We start from the raw sequence: 24935 nt of genomic DNA, 5'->3' as shown, positions 1-24935 counted from the left end.
CACCAAAATGGAGCATCAGGATGGGATTAGCAAGCAGAGGAGTAGATTGAATCATGCATTAAGGCATCTTAAGCAGGCTTTTGAAGGTCAGAAAATAATCAGGTGCAACCATTGAATTTCCAATTCAGCAATCATGGGTGCAGACTAACAAAAGTGCATTAAATGTGGACTTTCAAAAGATGGACCAGCCATTAACTTTTACTCTGCTTAAATGTGACACTAGTAAAACGTGGTAAAGGGAACACTTCGATAATTCAATCATATGGCCACTGCATATGGAGACATAAAATAGGTAAACTGAATTATTGTTTCTCACCAGTAGTGAGAAAAATATTGTAGAAGGGCACTAAATTATAGAATAGGAATGTAAGCATAATTATTTTACATCGTAATTCCCTACTTGCATGGTCAAAGGACCAACATGACTCAATGGGTGTGTTTCAAACAATGCAGTTGTAATCCAACTGGACTGAATGGTTGCCTTTTGAAATGCAATGTGATATATGCATGTACTTGTTATTTTATATTCAAATTTTGCATGTGCACTCACTATTGTACTAGAAATGATGTAGAATTTATTCAATGCTGTAGCTTATCCGATTTTCCCAGTCCAATAAAGATTAGGAAAGTTCAAGAAATGAATGGCACCATGGATTCCCAAAAAGATCAGCAATGTACTGCGTAGTTGGCGACAACAAGTAGAGTTGCACCACTGAAACGGAGGGACGCTTACCAAACATGTTTGAAACAACTAGCACTAATTCCTTCCTTATCATGACAGTAATATTACAGAGCGTGTTTTAAAGGTGACCGTATGGTACACCTGGTCATAAAAGGGTTAACTTTTTTAACTGCCAAGTTTGGCACAAAGACTAGTCTATGGTAATGCTTGGAATAACAAATCTGAAGGTTATTCCAATCCAATCATATAAAGGTCCTGGATCTGAAGGACAGCATGCACCCAATTACAACAAATTATAAAGATCTCATTGGAGGCCAAATGGCACTGGCATCCCATGGTTATTATATGTCAGATTGATGTTATTTGACTCAATAAGATATATGCTTATTTTTCAGATTTGTTTTATGCAGCAGACTTGTGTAAATGTATTTTACTTAGATATAACTTGTAGAATAAAGTAGTCTTAATTTTCATCTTACTTCATTTTAATATAAGAATATATTTCAATGGATCCTCGGCTGTCTTACCTACATGCATCAGAACACAGGTAAACTGGTATATATTACTTGTCTTAGGATGAGCTATATGAATATTTAAAGTCTATATAAATGCATATATAGGTACCTCTTGATTAATGTTGTCAATTATTTCTCTTTCCTGTGTTGGCAGCTGCCTTTGTCTTCAATAGTGGGACATTTGATTTGTGAATTGAATGTTATTGTGTAGAACTCAATTTCACTAGCATGGTTAGGTAAAAGGTCTTCATTTATGCAGGTTCGATTGAAGACCAGAGCATGCTACTCATTAGCAATTTTGTTTGCTTTTTCAACGATTCCAACAAAATTTCTTGTTGGCGTTGGGAGATCAAAAAAGCAGGTTAGCAAATGACATTTAATAGAATGTGAGTTTTGAATGTTCATTTACAAGCAATTGAAGGTTCTACAGCATTTAAAAATTTAAAGTGAAATAAAAGATTTAAAAACATGCTCTGGTCTTCAATCAAACTTGGAGAAATTCAATTTGAATGTCTTCCATAATTCTGTGGATAGTTTTAAACACCTACTCTACTTTTGGATTGTTATCTTCATGAATAATGGCATAGGATAGCCTCTTTTGTATCACTGTTATTCTGAATGCTCTGCATTCATGTGACAATGCAAGTATGCAAGATAGTGCCCCATTTGGTTTCTAAACTTGATACATTTCTTGTAAAATTATTCTTGCAGTAGAGTAAGTTGTAAAGAAAATGCTAGATTTTAAATGCAAATTCTCTTGTCACAACCTGTGAGACACTCTGTAATCATATTTTAAATGCAGCATTTAGTTACCCAAATAGCCAATTGTGTTATTATCATCATTTCCACTGTTCATTACATTCTTTCTCCCTTTGATCTTTTTACGTGTATATACAATGAATAGCTTTCTGTATTATTCTTATTTCAACCCATCCTTACTGTGTTGAATAACTGTCAATATTCAATGGCGTATAAATGGTTGTTAAATTCCTTCACTGATATTGCAGGTACGATGAAGAACTTGTGCGTGTGTTCAATCCTGTGATAAACCTGAGTGAAACGTTCAACAGTCTTACGGCTGCAGATGAAAATTGCCACCTGAAGGTTTTCCTGCGAGTTCGTCCTTATTTGCCTGGTGAAGAGAAGGAGGAGAAGGAACAGCCTCAAGTCAGCATTGAAGATGCCAATACTGTGCTCCTTACTGCCCCTTCAACATCCAACACATTCAAGAACTCCACTCATGGCATCACTAAGCTCACCAACAAGTCTGTGAATTTTATTTGGTTACTGGCTTTGGAAATTTTAATGAAGCTGTAGGACATATATTTGCACATAATGCAATAAGTGCATTATTAGTTTCTTCTAAGTCGTTTGTTCCTTGTACTTTTATTTATATAGAAGATTGCAAAATTTTCAGGTTTCATGCTGTGTCCCAATAATATTGCTTCTGCTCCTCACAATTTTTGACTAATTTAGTGTAAACAGCAGGGTGAGGATTCACATTTTCTTAATGAGTTTCTTATCTTGAAATGATTTTTCCATAATGATCAAGTATATGGTGAGTTTTTCATAACAAAGAAAAATGTAACAAGAAGTAAGCGTGAATAAACTGGCTGCCCGGAGAATTTGCCTTGCTTCATTTTAACAGCAGAGGCTATAGAACACTCAAACCATTAGAGGATGAAATCAATGGATGCTTGGTGAACAATACTGGTAACGCAGTGATTTAAAAATTTATTTTTATGCAGTGATTTAAAAATTTATTTTTACGCAGTGATTTAAAAATTTATTTGCTACAGGTTCACATTCTCACATATTTATGGGCCATCAACAAGCCAGTTGCAGTTATACGAGTGCACCACCAAACCCATGGTCACCCAATTCATCCAGGGCCAGAACTGCCTCCTCTTCACTTATGGTGCTACCAACTCGGGCAAGACTTACACAGTCCAAGGTAGGGCAATGTCATGTCATGTGTTAGTAACGTTTTGATGTTAAATGAAATATGTTGTGTAGGTAAGTAGCATTTATCTGACAAATAAAGCTTGACTCTACCTGTAATACTTTTTTTTTTGCAATCAATTTCTCCACAAGATTGAGATATACCATAATATACAAAACTTTTTAACTTAATGTGTTAGGTTGATTGATTTACTGTTGTAATTCTTTTCTTGACATTTTTGTTCAGAATGCTGTCCAATCACCAGAAATGTTTAGATCGTGTTCGCAATAAATATTACTAATATTTTTCTTCCGATTTCAGCTATCAGGATATTGTAGAAAATTTCGCAACCAGGGTGCCTTTAAAATACCACTGAAGATTTTGTGCAGTTTGGCTGTTTGTTTCTTAATATATTATATTGATGGGTGTGTGTGCGGTGCTCATTATTACGAGCTTCTTGAAAATTTGTCAAACATTCTTTTTGTTGCAACAATGAACATAAGATTTCATTGTAATAACAAAAATGTTTGCTAAAAAAGCAGTTAAAACAGAATAAGGTAAATTTGATGCTTGCCTTGATAGTTTTAATATTTGTCCTTAAATGACCCATACAAGTAACAAAAGCCATATCTGTTACCTCTATTTCTATCCCACTGTAAATCTATTTAATTGTCAGGTGGTGGTGGCAGCGAGCAAGGCATCTTGCCGCGGATGCTTGCCTCGCTATTCAGGAGCATCAATGGTTCCCTGTACCCACATCGTGACTTGCACCTGCAGCATCAGTCCAACCTGGTCAGCCTGAGCCCCAGGGAAATTCAGATGGAGGAGGAAAAGCGTGAAGCTCTTCTCAGGCCTGGCTGCGACAGCACTCTCTCAAGATCTACCTCTGTAAGCCTTGAATATGCACTGCTGCCAAGCTTTGTTTCCAATTGTCCCACAATTTAACATTCCTCAATAGGCTTAGAGTACCTTTCAGTTTGTAGAAATTGGCGTATTTTGATGAATTAAGTATATACTTGACTCAAATTGCATAGGCTCAACTATGCAAATTTGAAAACCTGAAGTTTGAAAGCAACAGGCATGGCGTGCCTTATTATTTAAGCTTTACAAATTATTTACACCCTGTGACAAATCTATGTTAACTCTTCAGTCGTTTTTGATGTAAGAATGGGTATCAAAAAAACACTAATATTATTGTAATATACTGAAATATGTGTATTTGTCATTGCTTGTTTAGTGATAAACCGACGAATAAGACTTAGAATTACATTTCTTTGCATGAATGATAAATCCATGAATTCAAGTGTTCAGAGCACTCAATGCTTTTAGCCTAATTAAGTAATTACTGTGGCTGCTGGAGAGTTCTTGTGCTTACGGTAGCATTGTGTTTACAGTCTCTGAACAGCACGGGTGGAGAGCCCAGCAGCGGCGCCTCTCTCGACATTTTTGATGACTCCAATAATGGCAAAGGTGGGATTATTTTTCTTGCCTAACGCACCAAGTTTCACATGTTTGATTTATGGTTGAATGAATTCTATAAGAAGTTTATTACAAAATCATTTCATTCTCAAGTAGCAGAGAGGCTACATTTGTAGTTGCCGAAATGTCATTCTGCAGGTGTATGTTTGTTTTTCCAAATTTGTTGCTTCTGGAAAATGTTGCAAACATTTCATTCCAGTTGTTATAGTCGCCTTCTGTTGTGCGCCAATTTCATTCCAAGAGTATTAAGAGCATACCTTTTATTTCAAGACCACTAGTGCTCGTGTGGAGGCGAAAATTTACCACAATGAATAATGTTTGGCAAGAATTCTTTGAGGCTAATGGACGCAATTGTAGTCATGGGTTCCATTGAAAAACATAATTGTACTCTGGGAGGTATGTTAGCTTGTATCTATTTTAGCCACGTAAATAGTAGTATCTATATTGAGCAATTCAACATAAAGCTTAAATTGTTACTCATCACCTTACTCACATTTGCTTTTTACAAGATGTACGTACAAAGCAAGCAAATCGGTAGTTTTCTTTATCTTAATTAAACACGGCTTTGAATGTCTTCACTGTACGGCATGTGTTTAAATTTGTTAACAAATTCGGGTGTAATAGGATCATATATTCCTGGAATTGTTATAAGCTAGAGCCTTTATATACAATAGATGCAGTAGGTAGTACTTATATCGAGCAGAGATATTCTATGAAAGAATAAACTTTTATCAACTTATTGTAATCACTAGAATTATTTCTAAATTGTGAAATGATTGTTAGGGAGAAACTAACTAGACTTGTGGTTTTTATTTTCAAACATGAAAAAACAATCTTGGATATGAATATTTTTTATCAGGATTATCTTTTAGGTTTACTCAGGTACATGGATACTTCAAATGTTGTTGGCTACTGAACACTTGTGTGAAGCACCCTTGTTACTATTCTTTCAGATATGAGTAGGTCTTATGAATTTTTTTGTTGAAGTTAATTGGCAAAGATAAAGGGAAAATCTTGCTCTGCAAATCATGCTTTGAATGCAAAAGAATATTTATTCTATTTGTTTCAAACATTTTATTCACAAATATTCTTCCGTGAGCCTGGGAAATTTTTATTAAAAACTTCCTTGGAAATTGCATGTTGAAACTGAAGACTTTTTGACAAAAATCTTTTACAGTTTTTAGCAATATATTTTTATTTAATGGATTTCCGTGAATTTATTATGTTTAGCTGAACAATGCGTTCAATTCAACTAAAATATTACTATTTACTTTTTAATCTTTGCTCATTTTCATCGTGTATAGTTTTAATTTACCTCTAGTTAAGTATTAAAACGTGATTTAAGTGGTCATTTTGTCGTCAGAACCCACGGACAGCAGTGATCTGATAGCAGCTGAAGAAGGCATGTTGTATGCCGTGTTTGTGAGCTTTGCTGAGATCTACAATGAAACAATTTACGATCTACTGGAGCGCCTTCCTCCTGGCTGCAACAAGCGCAACCCTCACATGTTGGGCGAGGACAGGAATGGAGTTAGCTTCATTAAAGGTGATTTATAACACATTGCTTACTAAACATTAATGTATTTGGTTTACTTTAGAATTGCCGTGGTAAACGGTACTCGTGTCGTTTCAGGAAATCTAGAATGTCTTTTTATTTTATTTTAATAGTACTTATATTTTTGGAGAACTTTCATCACATATCACCTCAGTATGTATATACAGTGGGGGGAAATAAATATTCGTACACTTGAAAAATCGTATTTTAATGTATGTAAGTACACAAACTGAACAGGAGAAGTGATTTATATTATGTATAGAGGCGCATTGTATTCAAATAACTACCAGAGCATCCTGGAAAATAATTTGACGGCTTCTGTTGAGAAACTAGAGCTACCTGGTGATTGGATTTTCCAGCAGGATAACGATCCTAAGCATACTGCAAGATCCACAAAGAAATGGTTCGCTGATAGAAATGTACACGTTATGGAATGGCCAAGCCAGTCGCCGGACTTAAATCCGATTGAAAATTTGTGGCGGTATTTGAAGATTCAAATTAAGAAAAGGTCCCCAACAAACATTGAGAATCTTAAAGTGGTGTGCCAAGAAGAATGGTATAAAATACCAGTCAGCATCTGCAAATCATTGGTCGAGACGTATAGAAATAGACTGGTGTATCTGTTGAGCTGAATAAAGGGTATTCAACCAAGTATTAAATTAAAATAATGCGGAACGTACGAATACTTTATGTACGAATACTTTTTTCACCTGAAAAGTGAACATGTTGCATTGTTTTTTGTTGCATTGAGATTTAATTTCTTTTGATAGTATTTTTGAATAGGTACTATGCGTCTCTATACATAATTTAAATCACTTTTCCTGTTAAGTTTGTGTACTTACATACATTAAAATACGATTTTTCAAGTGTACGAATATTCATTTCCCCCCACTGTATTAGCTTAGCCATCATAGAATGCTTTTAGAATAGAATAGAATGCATCACAGTGCTTCATAGAATGCATCACAGTGCTGCTTTTTGCAGTACTGCAATGAATGAAATTTGCATGGTGCAAATCCCACTGGTGCCTCAGCTTTGCTCATTCACCTGGATCTTATGAGGAGTAATTCATGCAAAAATATTCAATTCTAATCTCGCATAATCCCCTTCATTTTTTTTGTGTATCTTATGATTCAATATTTGTGAGCGTTTAAATTCTTTGGCCGTTGCCTTCATCTTGAAATAGCAAATTGTCTGATCTGTTCCAACAGTACTAGTGTTTTTTTTTTCTTCCACTGATCGCCTGAGCTCTGCAGCTTTCAACATGTCATGTATGATGAAATGAACAGGTCATGTATGATTCTGTTGCTTTCAATGAAATGAAAGCAACAGAAACGATTATCTAGTTTAGACAATCGGCGGCCATTCAGTGTTGTGTTTTGTTCAGGTTTGTACGATGTGCGTGTGGACTCTGCAAGTGAAGCACTACGTGTGCTGGAGGTCGGTCGCCGCAACCTGCACTTCGCTACCACGCGTCTCAACCACAACTCTTCTCGGTCTCACTGCATCTTCACCGTCAAACTCATTCACCTTGCGTCAGCTGACATGCCAAAATATGCTCGTGTTTCCAAGTACGTTTTTGTTGAATATCTCTGTTTTTCAGAGGTCGAGAAGCTGCTATTATAATTTTGAAAAGAGTATTATGTCTCATTATAATTTCTAAAGCCATATCTGTCAACTGACTTGAAAGTATCAACTGCAAAAAAAACTTTTTAAGCATCAGTTCTTGATTCTTTAAAGGAGCATTTTGAAACATATACTGTTAAGACTTCATTTAAGAGCCTATAATTTAGCACTTGCTCGCATCTCACTTTATAATGAATGGAATAACCTGTGCAGGTTTTCGATTTGCGATCTTGCGGGCGCAGAGCGCGTGGCCAAGACACAGGGCTGTGGCGAGCGTCTCAAGGAGGCTGGCAACATCAACACGTCGCTGCTGGTGCTGTCGCGCTGTATTGTTGCTCTCAGGTTAGTTTAGCTCTCACAGACTTTATCACGTCAACACATTGCTGCTGGTGCTGTCGCGCTGCATTGTTGCTCTCAGGTTAATTTAGCTCTCACAGACTTTATCACATCAACACGTCGCTGCTGGTGCTGTCGCGCTGCATTGTTGCTCTCAGGTTAGTTTAGCTCTCACAGACTTTATCACATCAACACGTCGCTGCTGGTGCTGTCGCGCTGCATTGTTGCTCTCAGGTTTGTTTAGCTCTCACAGACTTTATCACATCAACACGTCGCTGCTGGTGCTGTCGCGCTGCATTGTTGCTCTCAAGTTTGTTTAGCTTTTGCACTTTACAGCTAGCCAATTTTTGGAATCGCAGCTTGACAGTATTATTTACTCCAATATTAGGTATGAACATTTTAGGGAACAATGTGATAATGCACCATCGGTTGAAAGATGAACTAAATCTACTATTGAAAAGTATAAACTCTATTTATGTAAAATTCGTCCTATTTTCAAACAAAATTAACCTCTCCTTAAATTATTTAGAGTACTGATTTATTTGGTATTCATTCTAATTTTTTAACAAAACTTTTTGCTGGCTGCAGACAAAACCAAGTTTCTCAGCGCACGGTGCTGGAAAGCACAAACAACACGACAGTTGGTGGAGGCACTAACAACACCACAGTTAGTGGCACCAACAACACCACAGCTGGTGGAGGGCGACGACGCGAGGTGCCGGTGCCGTACAGGGATAGTAAACTTACCAGGCTCCTTCAAGGGTTCTTCCTGGGCCAAGGAGTAGCCGCCATGATCGTTAACATCTCCCAGTCACCTGCTCTCTTTGATGAGACCCTGCAAGTCCTCAAATTTTCTGCAATTGCTAAGAGGGTAAATAGAGTTGCTCAACAAATGGTGTGGAATTATTGGTAATTACCAGAGTTACTTGTGCTGTGTAAATTACGACCCCAGCTGAACAAATTTTATGAATTACCGTTTCAAGTAGTTAGGCTCACTCACTTATGTGCTTCTTTGAAAAAAGTGAACAAAGTCGATGTGCGCTATAGAAGTCCGAAATTCCTTTGCTTGAGCGCGATTGAAAAGCGATTTGATTTTGTTTTTATTCTCGGTTGATGAATTGTTAAGATTGGAGAAATTATTTACCATAAGAAATCACCAATCATCAATCATGTTTTGTAGCATTTTTATTGTTAGAACCCGAATTTCAAATGAAATTTCTGAATTTGTCGAGTCTTCTTTGACTGGCAGCAGTTTTCATATATGACCTACGGTCAATTCTCATTTAATAAAGCAATTATGCTTTCGATGGCCTACATATCGGAGTCGTGGAATTGAATTGAAGTTGTGACGTAAATATCTACCTACTTTTATTGAACTCTATTGTAAAATATCTACTTTTATTGTTACTTCTCCGCTCTCTGTTGCAGTTCAGACAAAATTCTTTTTCGGGTCATTTTACGCCAAAGAGAGAGCACCAAATGAACTTTAAGAAGATGCTGATATGATCTATATGTAATGTGTATTATACTTGCGTTAAGAATGGGTCTCACCTTAATATAATCTCCTTTAGAACCATGATAATCAATACATACCCAGATTTGTTTTATCCACTTTGTACAAGTCCATTTACAGAATTGCTGATTGTTAAGTGTCTTGTTCGTTTCATCAACTTGAGTAAAACAAGATGTTCTATGATTTCCACCAAATACCCTATATTGTTCCCTCAAAGCGTTTCACCTCTTATAGGTGATAACATGCCAGGAGCAGCCGGTCCACAGCTTTGACGCAGCCGTGCGCAAGAGCAGCGCTGGAGGGCAGCTCACTCGCCTCATTCGGCAATCACTGAACAAGTCTTACCGCCAGCGCGGCCAGCGGTCCTCTGTGTCACTGCTACATGGCGGGGACAGCAGAAGTGTGGGGCGCCTGTCTGTTCCTTGGCTCGAGAACAGCGTTAACGTCACTTTTGGGTTAGATATGTTCGGTGCAATTTTATGGTCAGCTAAATGCTTCACTTATTACAGAACTTGTTGAATGGTTATTTATCCGTTCAGATATGATAGTTTGTTTGACGGATGTCTTGAGAGCTTATTTCTGTGAGTGCTGGTATTTCTTCAGGCCACTCAGGAATATTTTTTATCGCTCATTTTCATATAAAAATGCCATTTTACGGGAATTAGTGTAATGGAAAAAGAATTGTGTTTTAATCGAAAGTAATAGCCAGCCAAACATCACATATTGGGTGGCGCTTTTGTACAAAGGCTTGTAAAGTGTCCCCAGCCATGACCATCATTGGTTCCATGTTTTTTGGCATCAGACCATTCATTTCAGTGAGTGGCACTTTCAGCTTGTCCAAAAATTGTTTAGTGTTAGCAAGCAAATCCATATGTTAATTATTATTGAATTATTGTGATGCTAACTACGTCTGAGTGGTAACATTGTGGTTTACTAACAAGATTTTTGTTTACTTTGTGACAGTGAGGAAAACCACGAAGACCCGAATATGCTCGCCGTCCCTGAGGAAGCTGACGAAGAAGAGGAGGATGACGACGAGCAGATGAAGGTGAGTGCAGGTTCAGGTGAGACGTGCAGGCTCAGGCGAGAAGTGCAGGCTCAGGCGAGATGTGCAGGCTCAGGTGAGACGTGCAGGCTCAGGCGAGAAGTGCAGGCTCTCAGGCGAGATGTGCAGGCTCAGGCGAGATGTGCAGGCTCAGGCGAGAAGTGCAGGCTCAGGCGAGACGTGCAGGCTCAAGCAAGTGCGTGTTGAGTTTAGTACGGACATCGTCTGCCTGCTTGGGATCTTGGTAGGTCGGTGAAACGTTTCTCACTTGGACGTTCATTACACCAGGAGCGCTTCTTTCATTCTCGTGTCTGAAGCAAATATCATTTCTCCCGCATCCCTCTGCATTATTATTGTTACAATGCTTCCGTATTAATTCAGTTTACATTTGTTATCAGCTTGAGTGAGAGTATTTGTCATAGAATTTCATCTATAATGTACTATAGAAAGTTGAATGCGAAATAAAAATAATTTAGTGTCGATACTCATTTGTGTGTCATGGACTATCCATTATACGTTCAAGTGTCACTTCATGCATTCGTGGCTATTTAAATCCTTGACTTGCAACTAGGAGGGGAAACATTTCTTTTTGCATTTACAGTCCAAACTTGATAGTTTAATGCTATGAATATAACCCTGTATAACTATTGCTGTGTGCTTCTATAGGCTCTCCTTAAACACATGCATAAACTCAAAAAACTTTATCGAGTTTAATGCTATGAATATAACCCTGTATAACTATTGCTGTGTCTTTCTACAGGCTCTCCTTTAACACATGCATAAACTCAAAAAACTTTATCGAGTTTAATGCTATGAATATAACCCTGGATAACTATTGCTGTGTCTTTCTACAGGCTCTCCTTGAGCACATGCAAAAGCTCACCGACGCCCTCGCACGCGTCAACCAAGAGAAGAAGGACCTCGAGGTGCGGCTGCGCTCCCAGCTCTGCTCGGAGTTCTCCAAGCAAATGATCGAAGTTGAGAACAACTGGAGGTAAAATATACCCATCATTTTCTCAACACTAGTTATTGCAATTACTTATGAAAGTCTCATTGCAATTCAATCTGGTAAAATATGAGACGTTCCGCACCATTGTTGATGATCTTTTCTAAAATTACTGTGCCCAATCCATATTACTTTTAAAAGATGAGCGATACTATTTTGTGTTGATACGAGTCGAGGATGTCTTTCGAACGGATATATTTAAAACGCTCTTCATGGTGAATAAATTGAACAGAGCAAAACATGGTAGCAAATTTGTAGAGTTAATAAAAAAGAGCTCAAATGTGATTCATGACGGAATATTCGGTGGTAAACAAATGTTGGTAATTGCCACTTTTATATTATATTATATATGCTTTTATATTATATTATATGCTGGCGTTTTATGAAAAAATTGTATTACAGGCAACGTCTGGATGACCAGAAAGCTCGCAGCGACGAGCACCACGACTGGCAGATCGCGCGGCTCACTGAGTTCTATTCTAGCGGCGCTCAGCCGTGCAAGAGAGCGCGCCCTGATGACACCATCGCCTCCAACTCCTCCGCTCTAGAAGACTCCATCTTGCAGTTCCGACAGTCTCGCATGGAGGTGTGATATCTTGGTGACTTAGAGTGTATGGCAGGATGCGAACCTGCAAACAATGCTCTTTATTAGCGAGAACGATTTCTTGACGCAATAAACTTAATAACAATGTATTGCTAGTTTTAGTTTTTACTTTTTAAAGAACAACGCTAGCTAGTTTTAGCAAGCCACTTCAGTAAGCTTCCGACATGAAATGAAAATGGACAAAAAATACTTAAATGAAAAGAAAATATTTACTGAATTTTTTTATACCTTAAATCTGTGGATACGAATCGCTAAGTTTTGGTATTCTCTATGTATTAATTACAAATTTCTTCTTATTGTTTGCCCTTCCAAACGACTTTCATTACTACGATTCAAAACAAAAACACAACATAAATAAATCTAATCATTAATTTATGAAGAATTTTTTTTTTTAATTATGAATTTAAATTTCCAACACTCTTCAACATGAGGTATACAGTACTTTCATTATCAGGAAATTATTCACCTTTATAGTGATTTTGTTCTAGAAATAATTTTTTTCCTCCGAGTTCAGCCATTTTTTTTTTTTTTCATGGAAGACTTTGTAAGTTGTAGCAACAGTGCTTTTCCTGCTTGCAAGCGAGGTTGTGATGGCCAGTGTTCACAGAACCGTTAATGTTAACACGAGCTTGAATTTCTCACAGGAGCTTGAGTCCCAACTAAACGACGTGCAGGAGAAGCTTGCTAGCCGTGACGCACAAGTCGAGACCTTGACTGCCACTCTGAAGAAAAGTAGTGAAGGAGGACGGAAGGCGCAAGAAGAAATTACTAAGCTGCAATTCCAGCTTGCCACTCTCACCAACAGCTACGATCAGCTGCAGAGAAAACTCGTGAGTTGCTTGTTGTTCTGAGAAGCATATTATTCTAGAATCTAGATTAATCTTATCGCCAGCAACACCTTTAGAAAATGCAAAATGGTACTTTGTATTTAAGAACTTATCATTGAAAGTTTATTATGAGAGTTCACACAGAAATGTCATTTCCTTATTTGAATCTTAGGAGCTGCGTGTTTTTGATTTGTGTATTAATTCAGTGAAACGTTTTAAATTGTAAAATTAATATGTTATGCACCGCCAGAAGCCTGAAACGAAGGCTAAATTTGGTCAACTAAATGCAAGCACAAGAACGACCCACTGAATCGGCATGAAAATCTTATTTTATGTTTATGATTCTTTTGTCTCACGTTGCCAAAACGAATTTTACCTCGTTACATTTAACTTCTTTAGGAACATTCAGAGAAGATAGCAGAAAGTGCTGTGCCGGAGACCGAGGCACTTCTTGGTCTGCAGAAACAAGTTGCTGAACTTGAAGACGCTCAGCAGCAGCTGAACGCAGACCTGCACGACAGCAGGGAGATGTTAGTTGAGGCCGCCAACGCGTATGCTCTCAAAGAAGAGGAAGTCTCCAGCCTATCTTGTGAAGTCGTCTCACTCCGACAGGCGTTGGCTGAGCAGGTTATCTTTGTTGATATGCTACAATGTTTATGCCGGTGCATCGTTCGGTCTAAATCTCTCAGTGTATGCTTTGAGAAATTTCATTGGCTTGCATGTTAATTGTGTGTTGTACGTATGTGCAAGCCTATTTTTGTGAACATATTCATGTACAAATTTCCGTAGTTGTAATCGAAATTGATGTGGTTTTTCCAAGTAGAATGGATTAGTAACTACTGAAACATACTGCCATTGCTACAAATAAGTTGTCTCTGCTGAGGCGCCTTTTCATTTGTGCTTGAGTGTTGAATTCTCTTCTCAAAATATTATACTGATGTTTGGACAGTCAAATGCTTTTTATTTCAAACTGCTAGAACAGCTCGTAAGCATAGTATACATGACCAGTTTATTATTGCTTTCATGTGCTCCTTTGATCAGGCTAATCTGCTAGAACAAGCGCAAGAAGAGCTTAGTGGCGCTCAAGAGCTTGCCAGCGAGCGCACACGGGCCTTGGAAGAACGAGAAAGCGCTGTGGAGGACATGCAGCTACAGTTAAGCAACACAAGAGAGGTTAGTTCGGCTTGAGCTACGAGATGTTTATGAGCTACGTTATGATTATTATTGTCCAGATTTTATGCTTGCTGAGAACTAGCACGCTGTTATTTCATGATGTAGGCTATCATAGCCTTCACTAACATGGCTTAAGCAAATTTCTCATGACTATGTTCTGCTTGATGAACGAAAGATATTTGGCAAGCTTTGGCCCAGAACTGAAATTCATTGATTGAACACCAAACTTATAGTATGCGTGATTGTTACGGTAATGCCTTTTATGTTCATGCCATATTTGCCCAGATCGTTCGTCAGCTACGACAGAAGCTCAAAGCTTCTGAAGAGCGTATCGCCGAACTGGCAGCTGAGAAACAAGAAGCTGAGAATGCGCTGGTCAGGTGAGATGAACGGTGATTCATGCAATTCTTTGATTGAAATTACTTACCAACTTACATCCAGTTTCCATTAAATCTTACTTGTGTGTTCAATACTTACGTTATTATGCAAGATGGTTATATTTTTTTTGTTGAATTTTGTTGTAATTTGGCACTTTTCAAGCACACTTAGTTCATGGTTATTCAGAAAAGTCTTTCTTAGTCATGAAAGTTTTAATTACGATATGCATATTACCACGAGTACTTTGCCTCTTCATGTTGATGGGAAGGCATTCCTTGTGGATTAGGGAGGAAGTAGGTACTCATGTAAAGCTGAATTAATTTTGACTGACAGTTTACATCACATCTTGTCTAATTTTTCCATTCGAATTTCTTGTGAATTGACTTACTACCCGAGCACAATTGTCATACGAATGTCATTTGTGCAGAGACAAGAGTAAGCTTCTAGTCGAGATGGCAGAGATGAAGAATCAATTGACAGACTATGTTGCTTCTCCTGGTCTTCCAAAAAAAGTTTTACAACTGCAGAAAGCAAATAAAGATTTTCAGGACCAATTGTGTGCCAATCAGTTGGAACTGAAGCGTTTGCAAGGAGAAAACCAAAGTGCCACGGAAAAAATTCTAGAACTTGAGAAAGATTTCTGTAACATCCATTCAGAGTTGAAGGAAAGAGACAGTCAATTGGCCGACAAGAATAAGATACTTGATGAAACTGTTCGCTCCTTGCAGGAGAAGGAAGAAATTATTTCTGACCTTCAAATTAAAATTGGTGCAAATATTAACGAAACGAAGCGTTTAGGACATTTGATTAATGAAAAAGAAGAGAAAATCAATGTCCTCTTGTCACAACTTCAAGAAGCCAATGGCGAGCTTGCGAGACTCACTGAAAAAGGACCCACAGGTGAAAACGAGGTGGCAGCACGGGAGCTATCGGGGCATGAGCTGCGTGCTCGGCTTGACGCAGCAATTGAACGAGCAGCTGAGGCTAGTCGCCAACTGGATGTCATGCGTGAAAAGTATGAGGACTTGGAAACATCTGCAGGTGCATCTAATGAACAGATGGTAGCTTCCTTCAGGCGCTACGAGGAGAAGTGTTTGGAGTTGGATGCAATCAAGAGACAATTTACTGGACACCCGATTGATATCAGTAACAAAGACTCGGCTTTGATTGATGCCCGGACCAAAATTTCGCAGCTGGAAGCTCTCCTACAGGAAAAATCCGAAAAGTTGCTCAGGATGGAGAACATTAAGAACGAGAATAAAAGACTATCTTCCTCTCAGAAGAGTGGCGTTTTTCAGCAAGAATCGACGCGTGAATCACATCTCAGTAACATTTTGGAAAGACTTGAGGAAGAATTAGAAAATAGTGAAGCAAAGTGCGAAAATCTAACTCAAGTCAATAGGAGCTTATTAAAAGAAAACCTCGAGTATGAACAGAAGCATGCGACTGAACGGGAGAAGTTGTTAAAACAGCTTGAGGAGGCTAAGAAGGTGCATATCAGTGCCACGCGGTATAAGGATTGCGAATTAGCCAGCGCAAAGAAGGAATCCGAAGATGCGCGTCATCAGGCCGCAAAACTTCGTGAGGAAAATGCTGCGGTCGAGAAAGAACTAGCCATGCAAGCAGCTGAACTTGAAAGTCTTTCTTCAAAACACGATAGTCTTGTTACGAAACAACAAAATCTCGAACAAGAATACAACAGTCTTCTAACAGAACGAGACAGTCTTGTGACAGAACGAGACAGACTTGTGACAGATCGAGACAGCCTTGTGACAGAACGAGACAGCCTTGTGACAGAACGAGACAGACTTGTGACAGAACGAGACAGCCTTGTGACAGAACGAGACAGACTTGTGACAGAAAGAGACGGCCTTGTGACAGAACGAGAAAAACTTGTAACAGAACGAGACGATCTTATTGCAGAACTAGACAGAAAAGTTTCTGAATGCAATGCTATCATACATGGAAAGGAGAGTGAACTGACAATTTTAAGTCAAAAAATCGAGGCTGGAATTTGCGAGAAGAAAGTTTTTAGCGACGAAGTTGATCGTCTGAATTCATCTCTGCTTGAAAACAAAGAAAAAGTGGCTATCCTGCATGAGCGAATTTCCAGTCTTCAGGAATTACTGCAGAAAGCAACTGCTACTCACGACGCAAAATTAACTGCGGTGGAAGAAGAGAGACAAAAACTTTTAGATGCACTTCTCGAGGCACAAGGCAATTCAAAAAGCGCTGCGGATGTGGATTCCGAAAAGTTTTTCAAGTTGAAAGATGAACTCAAACGTAGCAAAGAATCGTGCCAAATTCTGCAAAAGGTAAAAATTTTGAGTAGTTCTTATTTTTAACTGTGGCTGCAGCGTTTGCTTAATCTCATTTGCAACAATGTACAAATATACATTTTTAAAAATATTCATAGACATTGCGAAATATTTTTAGCCCAATGAAAATTTGTATGTCAATTATTGTTAATGCTTTTTCGAGCATGAAAAGAAATTAGTGATGAACCTCTCTTCTCTGCAAGACACTCAGCCGAAAAATTATTCTTTGCACTTTTATCAAGAGAATATTCTCGAAAATCAGGAAATTAAAACGAATTATGGAACATAACAAAAGTTAATTTGATAGCATCATAGTTGATTTAAACAACATTGCCATTTGTTTAAAGCCTTCAGAATAAATTCTCGGACGCTCCTAACACCGGCCGCATTTTTAGTCGTAGATGTTCAACATCTACGAATATTTTTTAATTCTGAAATCGTGATAAAAACTTGTGTCGTGCTTTCTACAGAGTGCTTTTTATTATTATCCTATTTGTGCCGTAAATTGCATTCAAGTGTCATTAAATCAAGTAGATCGCTCATAAAAACCCGACGTGTAATTTATCGCGTGTATTGCTACTATTGCAGGAGATGACGGCTGTGCGGGAGGCTCGCGCCCTGCAGGTGCAAGAGATGAGCGATCTACGCGCCCAGCTGTATAAGCTGCAACAAGCCTCCTCCAGCAAGGACGAAGAGATTATCTCTCTACAGAATGGTTAGCAGTCGACTGCTTTTTCTGCTATGATGGGTTTTGATCAGATTCTATGGAATCAACGTGTTCGTTCGTATTAGGTTCTAAAAAGCCTGTCTTCTGATCAGATTTTATGAAGTATGTGTTCTGATCAGAAGTATGTGTTCTTCTGATTTTAAGAAGTCTATGTGTTCTAATCGGGTTCTACGGAATCGATGTGATCTAGGTATGCGTATGGTTGTAAGAAGTGCGTGAGTTTTCATCTTCAGATTCTAATTAATATATGACGTGTTCAGGTTATTTCCAGGTATTCATATTAATTGCTCAGGTTCTGGTTTCGTGGTTCATTTACGCACCGCGACGCGCAGGTTGAATCATTTCTCCATTCTTTCAAGATCAATACTTCCATACATTAACAATGGTGCGATTTTACACTGCACTTAACTTAACTTGAACGAGGCTTCAAATTAGGTTTTTGAAAATTTGAAGTGTATCCACTTAATTTAAATTGGTTATTTCATATAATACGTTCTGCATCGATTTTTCACTAGGCTGTTTGGTATTAGTTTCTCCAGCATTGTTTTAAAAAATTCTAATTTCTGCAGTAATTTAAGACACAGATGCTAACCTAATTATCAACGCATATATGTTTATAAAATACTTCTTCACATTGTGTGGGATGTCATGTAAAGCTTTTCCTAAACTGAGCAGAAGTAAAGAAAGCTCTGGCAAGCCACGTGATGCCGTCAACAGCTGTGGTGGCGAGCCCCGCTCCTGCCAAGATTAAGCAGGAGCCTTCGTGCGAGGAGATGCTCAAAGAACAGCTCAGGTGCGCTCATTATTGACATGTGCGATTTTTCCGTGATTTGCCCTGCGTTCTTTAACCATAAAACTTGCACAATCGTTTGTCTTGATGCGATATTTAATTGCTAATATTACATCTAACGAACGAGTTTGTGCCGTGTTAAAACGTTTCTCAGCTCTCGTACTCTGCCTTGGGGAAACTAAATTAACTGCATTCATCTCTTTCTAGTTAAACTTGTTGATAATTTAGCCTACCTTATTGTTCTCCTTCACTTGAAGCTTGCGTTAACTCGCTTGCTTACAAGATATGCTTTATCGACGATATTACCAGGTTGGGCGTGTATAATTCATGTCATTTACGTAGTTATACTTTCACCTGACGTAAAGAGGACCGAGCATTCCTAGAATATATCTAATGAATAATTCGGCAACCTATTTAATAGATAAGTTCAAATTATGGAATGGGAAACGGAAGACTAATGCAAACTTTGGACTATTGGGAGCAAGACACTACGTGGTAAATAGATTAGTTTACTAACTTTCCTTGTAGTTGCCCTTCTGTCAGTTAATCAATTGATTTCAATTGAGTTCAATACAGTTCAATTGAGTTCAATTTTAACTCCTTTTTTCTTTAATTACGCTCGTATCTTTTACTTTGCTCCTTTGCTCACTTTATAATGTATATGCATTTCTTCAATGTTTCCTCGAGTTTTATGTATCATGGGCTTGATGAGAGCCTGCAAAAGCTTCCAGCATAATTATAATTCATTTGTCGTGTCAGGGCGAAGGACGTGGTTGTGTGCGACTTGCTGGCACAGTTGTCGCTGGCGCGCGACCAGTCAGCTGACACGACCACAGCCGCGTCTGTCAGCTCACCTCCAGCGTGCGAGACACCCTTCCTAGCGCCGCCTTCCTCCAGCGCCCACAAGGTTATACCAAGTCCGCCGCCTGCACTGCATTTACTTATTGCTTTGACATTTTTTCTCTGGGGTTTATACACGAGAAAATTTCGCAAGTTGATTGTATTCTGGTTTTTATGGTTGGGAACTGGTTAAATGACGAGTCGCAAGTATTTCTTTTATGTTGTTAGTTGTGTGCTTATAGTTATGGAACAGTCACTAATGTTTTTCATTAAGTTATTGATGATATATTGATGGTGATTATTAAATAATCACGTATTTGGGCAGTTGCTGAAGTGACTAAAAGGAAAGCAAAAGACACAAAAATTGTATAAATGCTGTAAAAGAATTTAATGTAATGGATTTGATTTCAAGACTGTTATAATCTACTACATCTATTTGACAATCCTTAGTAAATACTGGCTATTTAAGCAGTGGTTACCAAAGGTCATGCCACTCATTTTAATCAGACAACAGCTGACGTCACACTGATCCATAAAGTCGCCACTGCATAGTCGTGACATAGGAATAAAACTTGCTGTTAACGCCACTTCAAGATGGTATTCTCGTACCGTTTGGAAAGTTCCAGAAATCGTTTTTATTTCCTTGTTAGGAGAATGACGTCGTTATTTGAAAGTTAGAATTACCTGCCAAACATGTTGATTAAATTGTAACACGATCTCGTATATCTTGATAAATGATATTCTTGTATTTTATCTTTCGTGCGATATGTTTGCATCATCGGCTGATAGTACATCTGGTGTGCCTGCCTTACTGCTTCAAGCAGCCCGTTTTTACAATTTATTTTGAATTTTAATTTTCTTTCATTTATTCTTTTTGTATAAATTCTGCACTGTCCATTCCTAATTACTCGTATTTCTTAATTCTTGTTAAATTATTGTGATTACTTGTACTTGACGATTTGATTCAAGACTTCATTGTGATAAATTATTACTGTTGCCTTCTTCTTGACGATTTAGATTTAATTTAAGACTGCATTATGTTAAATTATTGTTGTTACCTTTTACCTGACAATATAATTTAAGACTTCATTGTGATTTAAAGGTGACCAAAGTTGCGACACGCAGCGAGAGTGATTCATCCTTTGCCAGCACCCCTGCTGCTTCAGAAAAGAAGAAACGCGGGCGCCCGAAAACATTGCAAGTTCCTTGCTTGCAGGTAATTAGTTTGTCATAATAATTGTTTTCTCTTAATAATATTCCGGGACACTTGTTCAATGCGAAGTTGAACGTATGTTCTTCAATCCTTGTCGGTCTGCATAGGTACAACTTTACCCATGCTACCAAGTGTTGTACCTGTACTGCAGGAACTGTTGTACCTGTACAACACTTGTACTGTTGTAAAATTATGCAGTGTGACCGGGCTTAATGTTGCAGGAAGCCACGTCTCTGAGCTCCAGCACTCGGCGATCCACCCGCAGGACTCGTGCCTGTGTTGCATTTACTGCCATGGACACCGTGAGTGTTGGAAATTTTATAGCCAGTCAGTTAATAATACATATGAATTTTCAACAATTTTGAATAATTAAGTTTTTTCTAGCCTAGCTTCTCAAGAGAATCTGTCATAAAAATTGTCCGAGAGTAGTTAATGGACACAAATCTTCCTGTGATTACTAGCAGATCTAGTTAACTACGAGTTCACTGTGTCACTGAAAGCTTGCCTCAGACGCTGAGTCAACAGCTTATACAGCATATGTGTCACGCCGACAAGAACACGGTGAACGGAAGTACGAAGTTTATAAAAGTGCTGGGAACCTTAGTAGGCAACATTTGTTCGAGCCACTTCGACCTGACGGTCGACGTATACATACATATACATGTATTATAACTCTCGTGTATAGCCACCCCGTATCAAAAAAATAAGTTTTCTACACCGAAGTTGTCTTATTTACCTCTCATGTATTTAGTCAACGAATCCCTGTCCTCAGGTTCATGTAGAAATATTATAAGTCTGGAGGCGCATAAACGTGATTTCGGACAAGTGTGTTATATATTTCTACCTGAACCTGAGGACAGGAATTCGTTGACTAAATGCGTAAGGGATAAGTAAGACTCCATCGCTGTAGAGACCTTATCTTGATACGGGGTGGCTATGCACGTATGAGAGTTATAATACATGTATAGCATAAGACGTCAACCGTTAGTAGTAGCGTTACATTGCAGCGTTCTTGTCAGCTTCTGGGGGGATGGGCTTACTAAGGTTCTCAGTTCTTTGGTACAATCGAACTTCCGCCCACCGGGTTCTTGTCCTCGTGACATATGCTATATAAGCTGTCGTCTCAGCGTTTGAGGCAAGCTCTCAGTGACACAGTGGACTCGTAGCTAAACTTGTCTGCTGGTAAACACAAGAGGATTTGTATCCTCAAACTAATCTCGGGTAAATTGCCGAAAATATATATCAATATCATACTCATGATCTGTTATCTTTAATGTAACATTCGATGCCATATCAAGCCATAGAAATTAAGATTAACAATATACAATCAGATTATGGAATAGGATATTTTTCAATCACAGTGCTTTGTGATGGGAATTCCTTCGCTTTGGATTTTGGTTCTATGGGATAGAAATAAAAACTATACGTTTTAATTTAATCTATTTACTTTGAAGATATTTACATGTGTTGAAATAAGTACTGAATACTAGTCAAGTTCATTATGGTTATTATGTCATCTGAATGTATCGAGTCGAAGTTTTGTTTATGGGATGTAATGTGTCGAATTCTCTGATGGCTTGGTCATGCACGTGTTTCATTCTTTCGGCATCAAAGTTCAGATTTCGGAAATCAATGAAAGTTTATTTCCATCATAATATATTAAATGATTCGAAATATCGTTGCTCCTGGGATTCCATGATTAGCTTTTCTTGGTTTACAAACGGCATTCGTACACACTTGCTCAGTTTATTGATATAAAATCGTTTTTATTTAGTTGTGGATTAGAGTGCGTATTGCCCAAAACTACGCAGTATTACGTACAACTTATATTTCTATAAATTTAAACAGATTAAACCTGTTTAACTTGAATAACTGTGCCAGGATGACAATGCCAGTGATACAGAAGAGGAGTCGCCTGCTGGCAGCTACAGCTCCTCCCGCAGAGGCCGGCGAGGCACCGCGTCTAACAGGCGCACGACGCACACTAAAAAACCACGTGAACGGCTCGTCAATCCTCACCTCGAAAGCAACAAGGAAAATCGAATCAGGTTAGCGGACAAACATCTGCTATTGATGGTAGCCACTGAATAGTTCTTTCACTTCAAGTTCTGCTTTACTAATGGTCCAAAATTCTGATTTATTTAGCACCTCAAGGTTGCTGAACGAGAAAAAGGTATTATTAAAAAATGAAAGTATGAAACATTATTTGAAAATTATATGATTCATTTCAGTACTTTTAGTAATCGCTGCGTTTTTTTTATCTGATTTTTCGTACGGTACTCCTGTTCTTATGTTATGGGCATCTTCATATATTATTCTTCGTAGATTGCAGCCGTGAGAATATTCGTCCAATGTTGGAATCAGAGTCGGCATTACATTTTGTTTTTTTCTTCAGCATGGCTAACAAATACGAGAGCGTTTCTGAAGCGCTTGATGCTGCTAAATCAATGCCTAAATCGACACGCGGCCGACGCCGTCGTCAGTTGTACGAGGAAGATGTCGATCAGCCGCTCTACTGTTCTCCACAACTTGTGAGTGACCCGGATTATGGCCGACACTAAAATCTCGTATATTTACGGAGTTAAGTTTATGTCAGCTTTAGTTTTCCCTTTCTTTTCTTATTTTTTCTAGGTTAGTACTAAATATTTTATACCGTTTCTCGTTTTTTTGCAACTACCGGTATTATTGGCAATAGACTACTTTACTAATTCATCCCTACGGACTTGCCATTTTTTCGGAGGCAAGGAGGCTTGCTGGTCTCGGTGAAACTTGAACCTACGCGGTCCTCCAGGCAAACTGAGACCGAGGACTAAGCTGGTGTAGATCTCTGTAGTTGGAGCAAGAAAAATAATGAGTTTAATGCTTACGTTCGAGTGTCAAGTGGCACGTAAGATGAGGTTATATCTTATGAAATTTAGCACCTCCGGCTTCGAGTTGGCTGCGTTTTCCAGAGGCTCTAGAAAACTTGCTTCGACTTGCTTGTTCAGGAATAAATTTTGGATCTTATACTAGCATAATTATATTTTTTAGTACTTGAAAATATTTTTAAACAAACGAATATCAATTTTATGGCATTACGGAGATACCGGTGCATTTCTGAAGATTAGGATCAATTTCTATAGAGATCGTAGTGAATTGAAATTATTTGATAAATAATAATTTGGAACGATATTCATCGATTCTATTATTCGCTAGAAATGTTGCAGTCGATATTAAGTGACATAATAAACTGAATTCCATTAAATAGTTAGTTTACTTCCGAATACTGAATGATAGATTCCTGCGTTGATAACATTTGAGGGTATAGACATTTCGTTTGTAGATGATTTATTCATGCCAGATACGAAACTTTCCTGTTGACTGATCTTGCTGGTGTTACAGATCGAGCCCATGCCTCCTGTTGACTCGCCTCACACAGCTGTTAGGCGGCACTTGAAAGCTCAGCCCAAGTGAAAGGAAGAGGGGATGCGCGCTGCTGTGACGGCCGCCGCTGCTTCTGCAGCAGCTGCTGCTGTCCCCGTCTTGTGTCTCTATTTGGTTGCAGAACTCGTACAGCTGCTTTAAGTATCATTTCGCAGGGACAGGGTTCGTTTTACCTGTCACTATATTTGATTGTTCTAGTTTGTGTTCGTTGCAATTGACTCGGTGCTGCCGCGCCAAGAAACCCTATTGCTTGCGACGGGATCGGCTTAGCCCAAGTTGGAGGGTTGATGTGCTGTGAATTTGCTAATGGACTATTCTGCATCAGTAGGCATTCGTGCAACACTTTATTCATAGCAGTTACTTCATGCCTTACCTGATTCGGTTACTATAAGTCGTATGCTCTTCGGTATGGATTCCAGAGAGGGCGACAAGGAGACTTGCGCCCTTTTCCAGGGCGCTAGTTTCTTCCGCTTCTGTTCATAAATATTAGTTCATTGTAAACATGAGGCTTAAGTTCAATCAAGATTTTTTCTGTAGTGTAGTAAACTTTTTTTAAGAATTCATGTTTGTCTTTGAATTATTTTTACTGATTAATTCATTAGAAGCCGCATTAACTCGTGAATCTTGAAGTAATTAGAATCAAATATTTTATATCGAAGGATGATTTTGTTTGATTCTTACCGAGTGTTCCTTGCATCGATTAACTTGCATTTGTCACGATCTCTCACAATGCGCATCTTCCATTTCCTTTGACTTCCTTGTTTTCACTGGGATTGCAGTACATTATCTACGAATTTTGTCGAACCGTGGATGTCAACTTTCTTTCTCCCAAAGGTGCATTCAATGATTTCCGTAACAAACGACTAAGCTGAAACTATTCTTATTAGTGTCATGAGAAGTAGGGTTTGAGGTTTGCAAATATTATACGAGTCTTTTTTTCTCG

At 38.4% G+C, this 24935-nt stretch overlaps 1 protein-coding gene across 1 annotated transcript; it reads left to right on the top strand.

The window, feature by feature from the left end:
* Positions 1-1075: 1075 nt before the first annotated feature.
* LOC108665714 (kinesin-like protein KIF20B) lies at positions 1076-24933 on the top strand. Its single transcript, XM_018152506.2, has 26 exons — positions 1076-1229; positions 2205-2462; positions 2997-3151; positions 3816-4027; positions 4534-4609; positions 5982-6164; positions 7561-7744; positions 8013-8141; positions 8724-9006; positions 9883-10103; positions 10612-10696; positions 11548-11687; positions 12102-12285; positions 12948-13133; positions 13530-13757; positions 14172-14303; positions 14589-14683; positions 15109-16996; positions 17588-17714; positions 18402-18519; positions 19276-19423; positions 20459-20572; positions 20791-20871; positions 22451-22617; positions 22965-23100; positions 23951-24933. The coding sequence occupies exons 1-26, from the start codon at positions 1189-1191 to the stop codon at positions 24020-24022; spliced, it is 5643 nt and encodes a 1880-aa protein (XP_018007995.1). The 5' UTR covers positions 1076-1188; the 3' UTR covers positions 24023-24933.
* The last annotated feature ends 2 nt before the right edge of the window (positions 24934-24935 follow it).

This window comes from Hyalella azteca, unplaced genomic scaffold (assembly GCF_000764305.2).
Source record: "Hyalella azteca isolate HAZT.00-mixed unplaced genomic scaffold, Hazt_2.0.2 contig261, whole genome shotgun sequence".
In the NCBI taxonomy this organism is placed as follows: Eukaryota; Metazoa; Arthropoda; class Malacostraca; order Amphipoda; family Hyalellidae; genus Hyalella; species Hyalella azteca.
The sequence above is the reverse complement of the archived record's forward strand: the minus strand, read 5'-3'. Positions and strand labels throughout refer to the sequence as shown.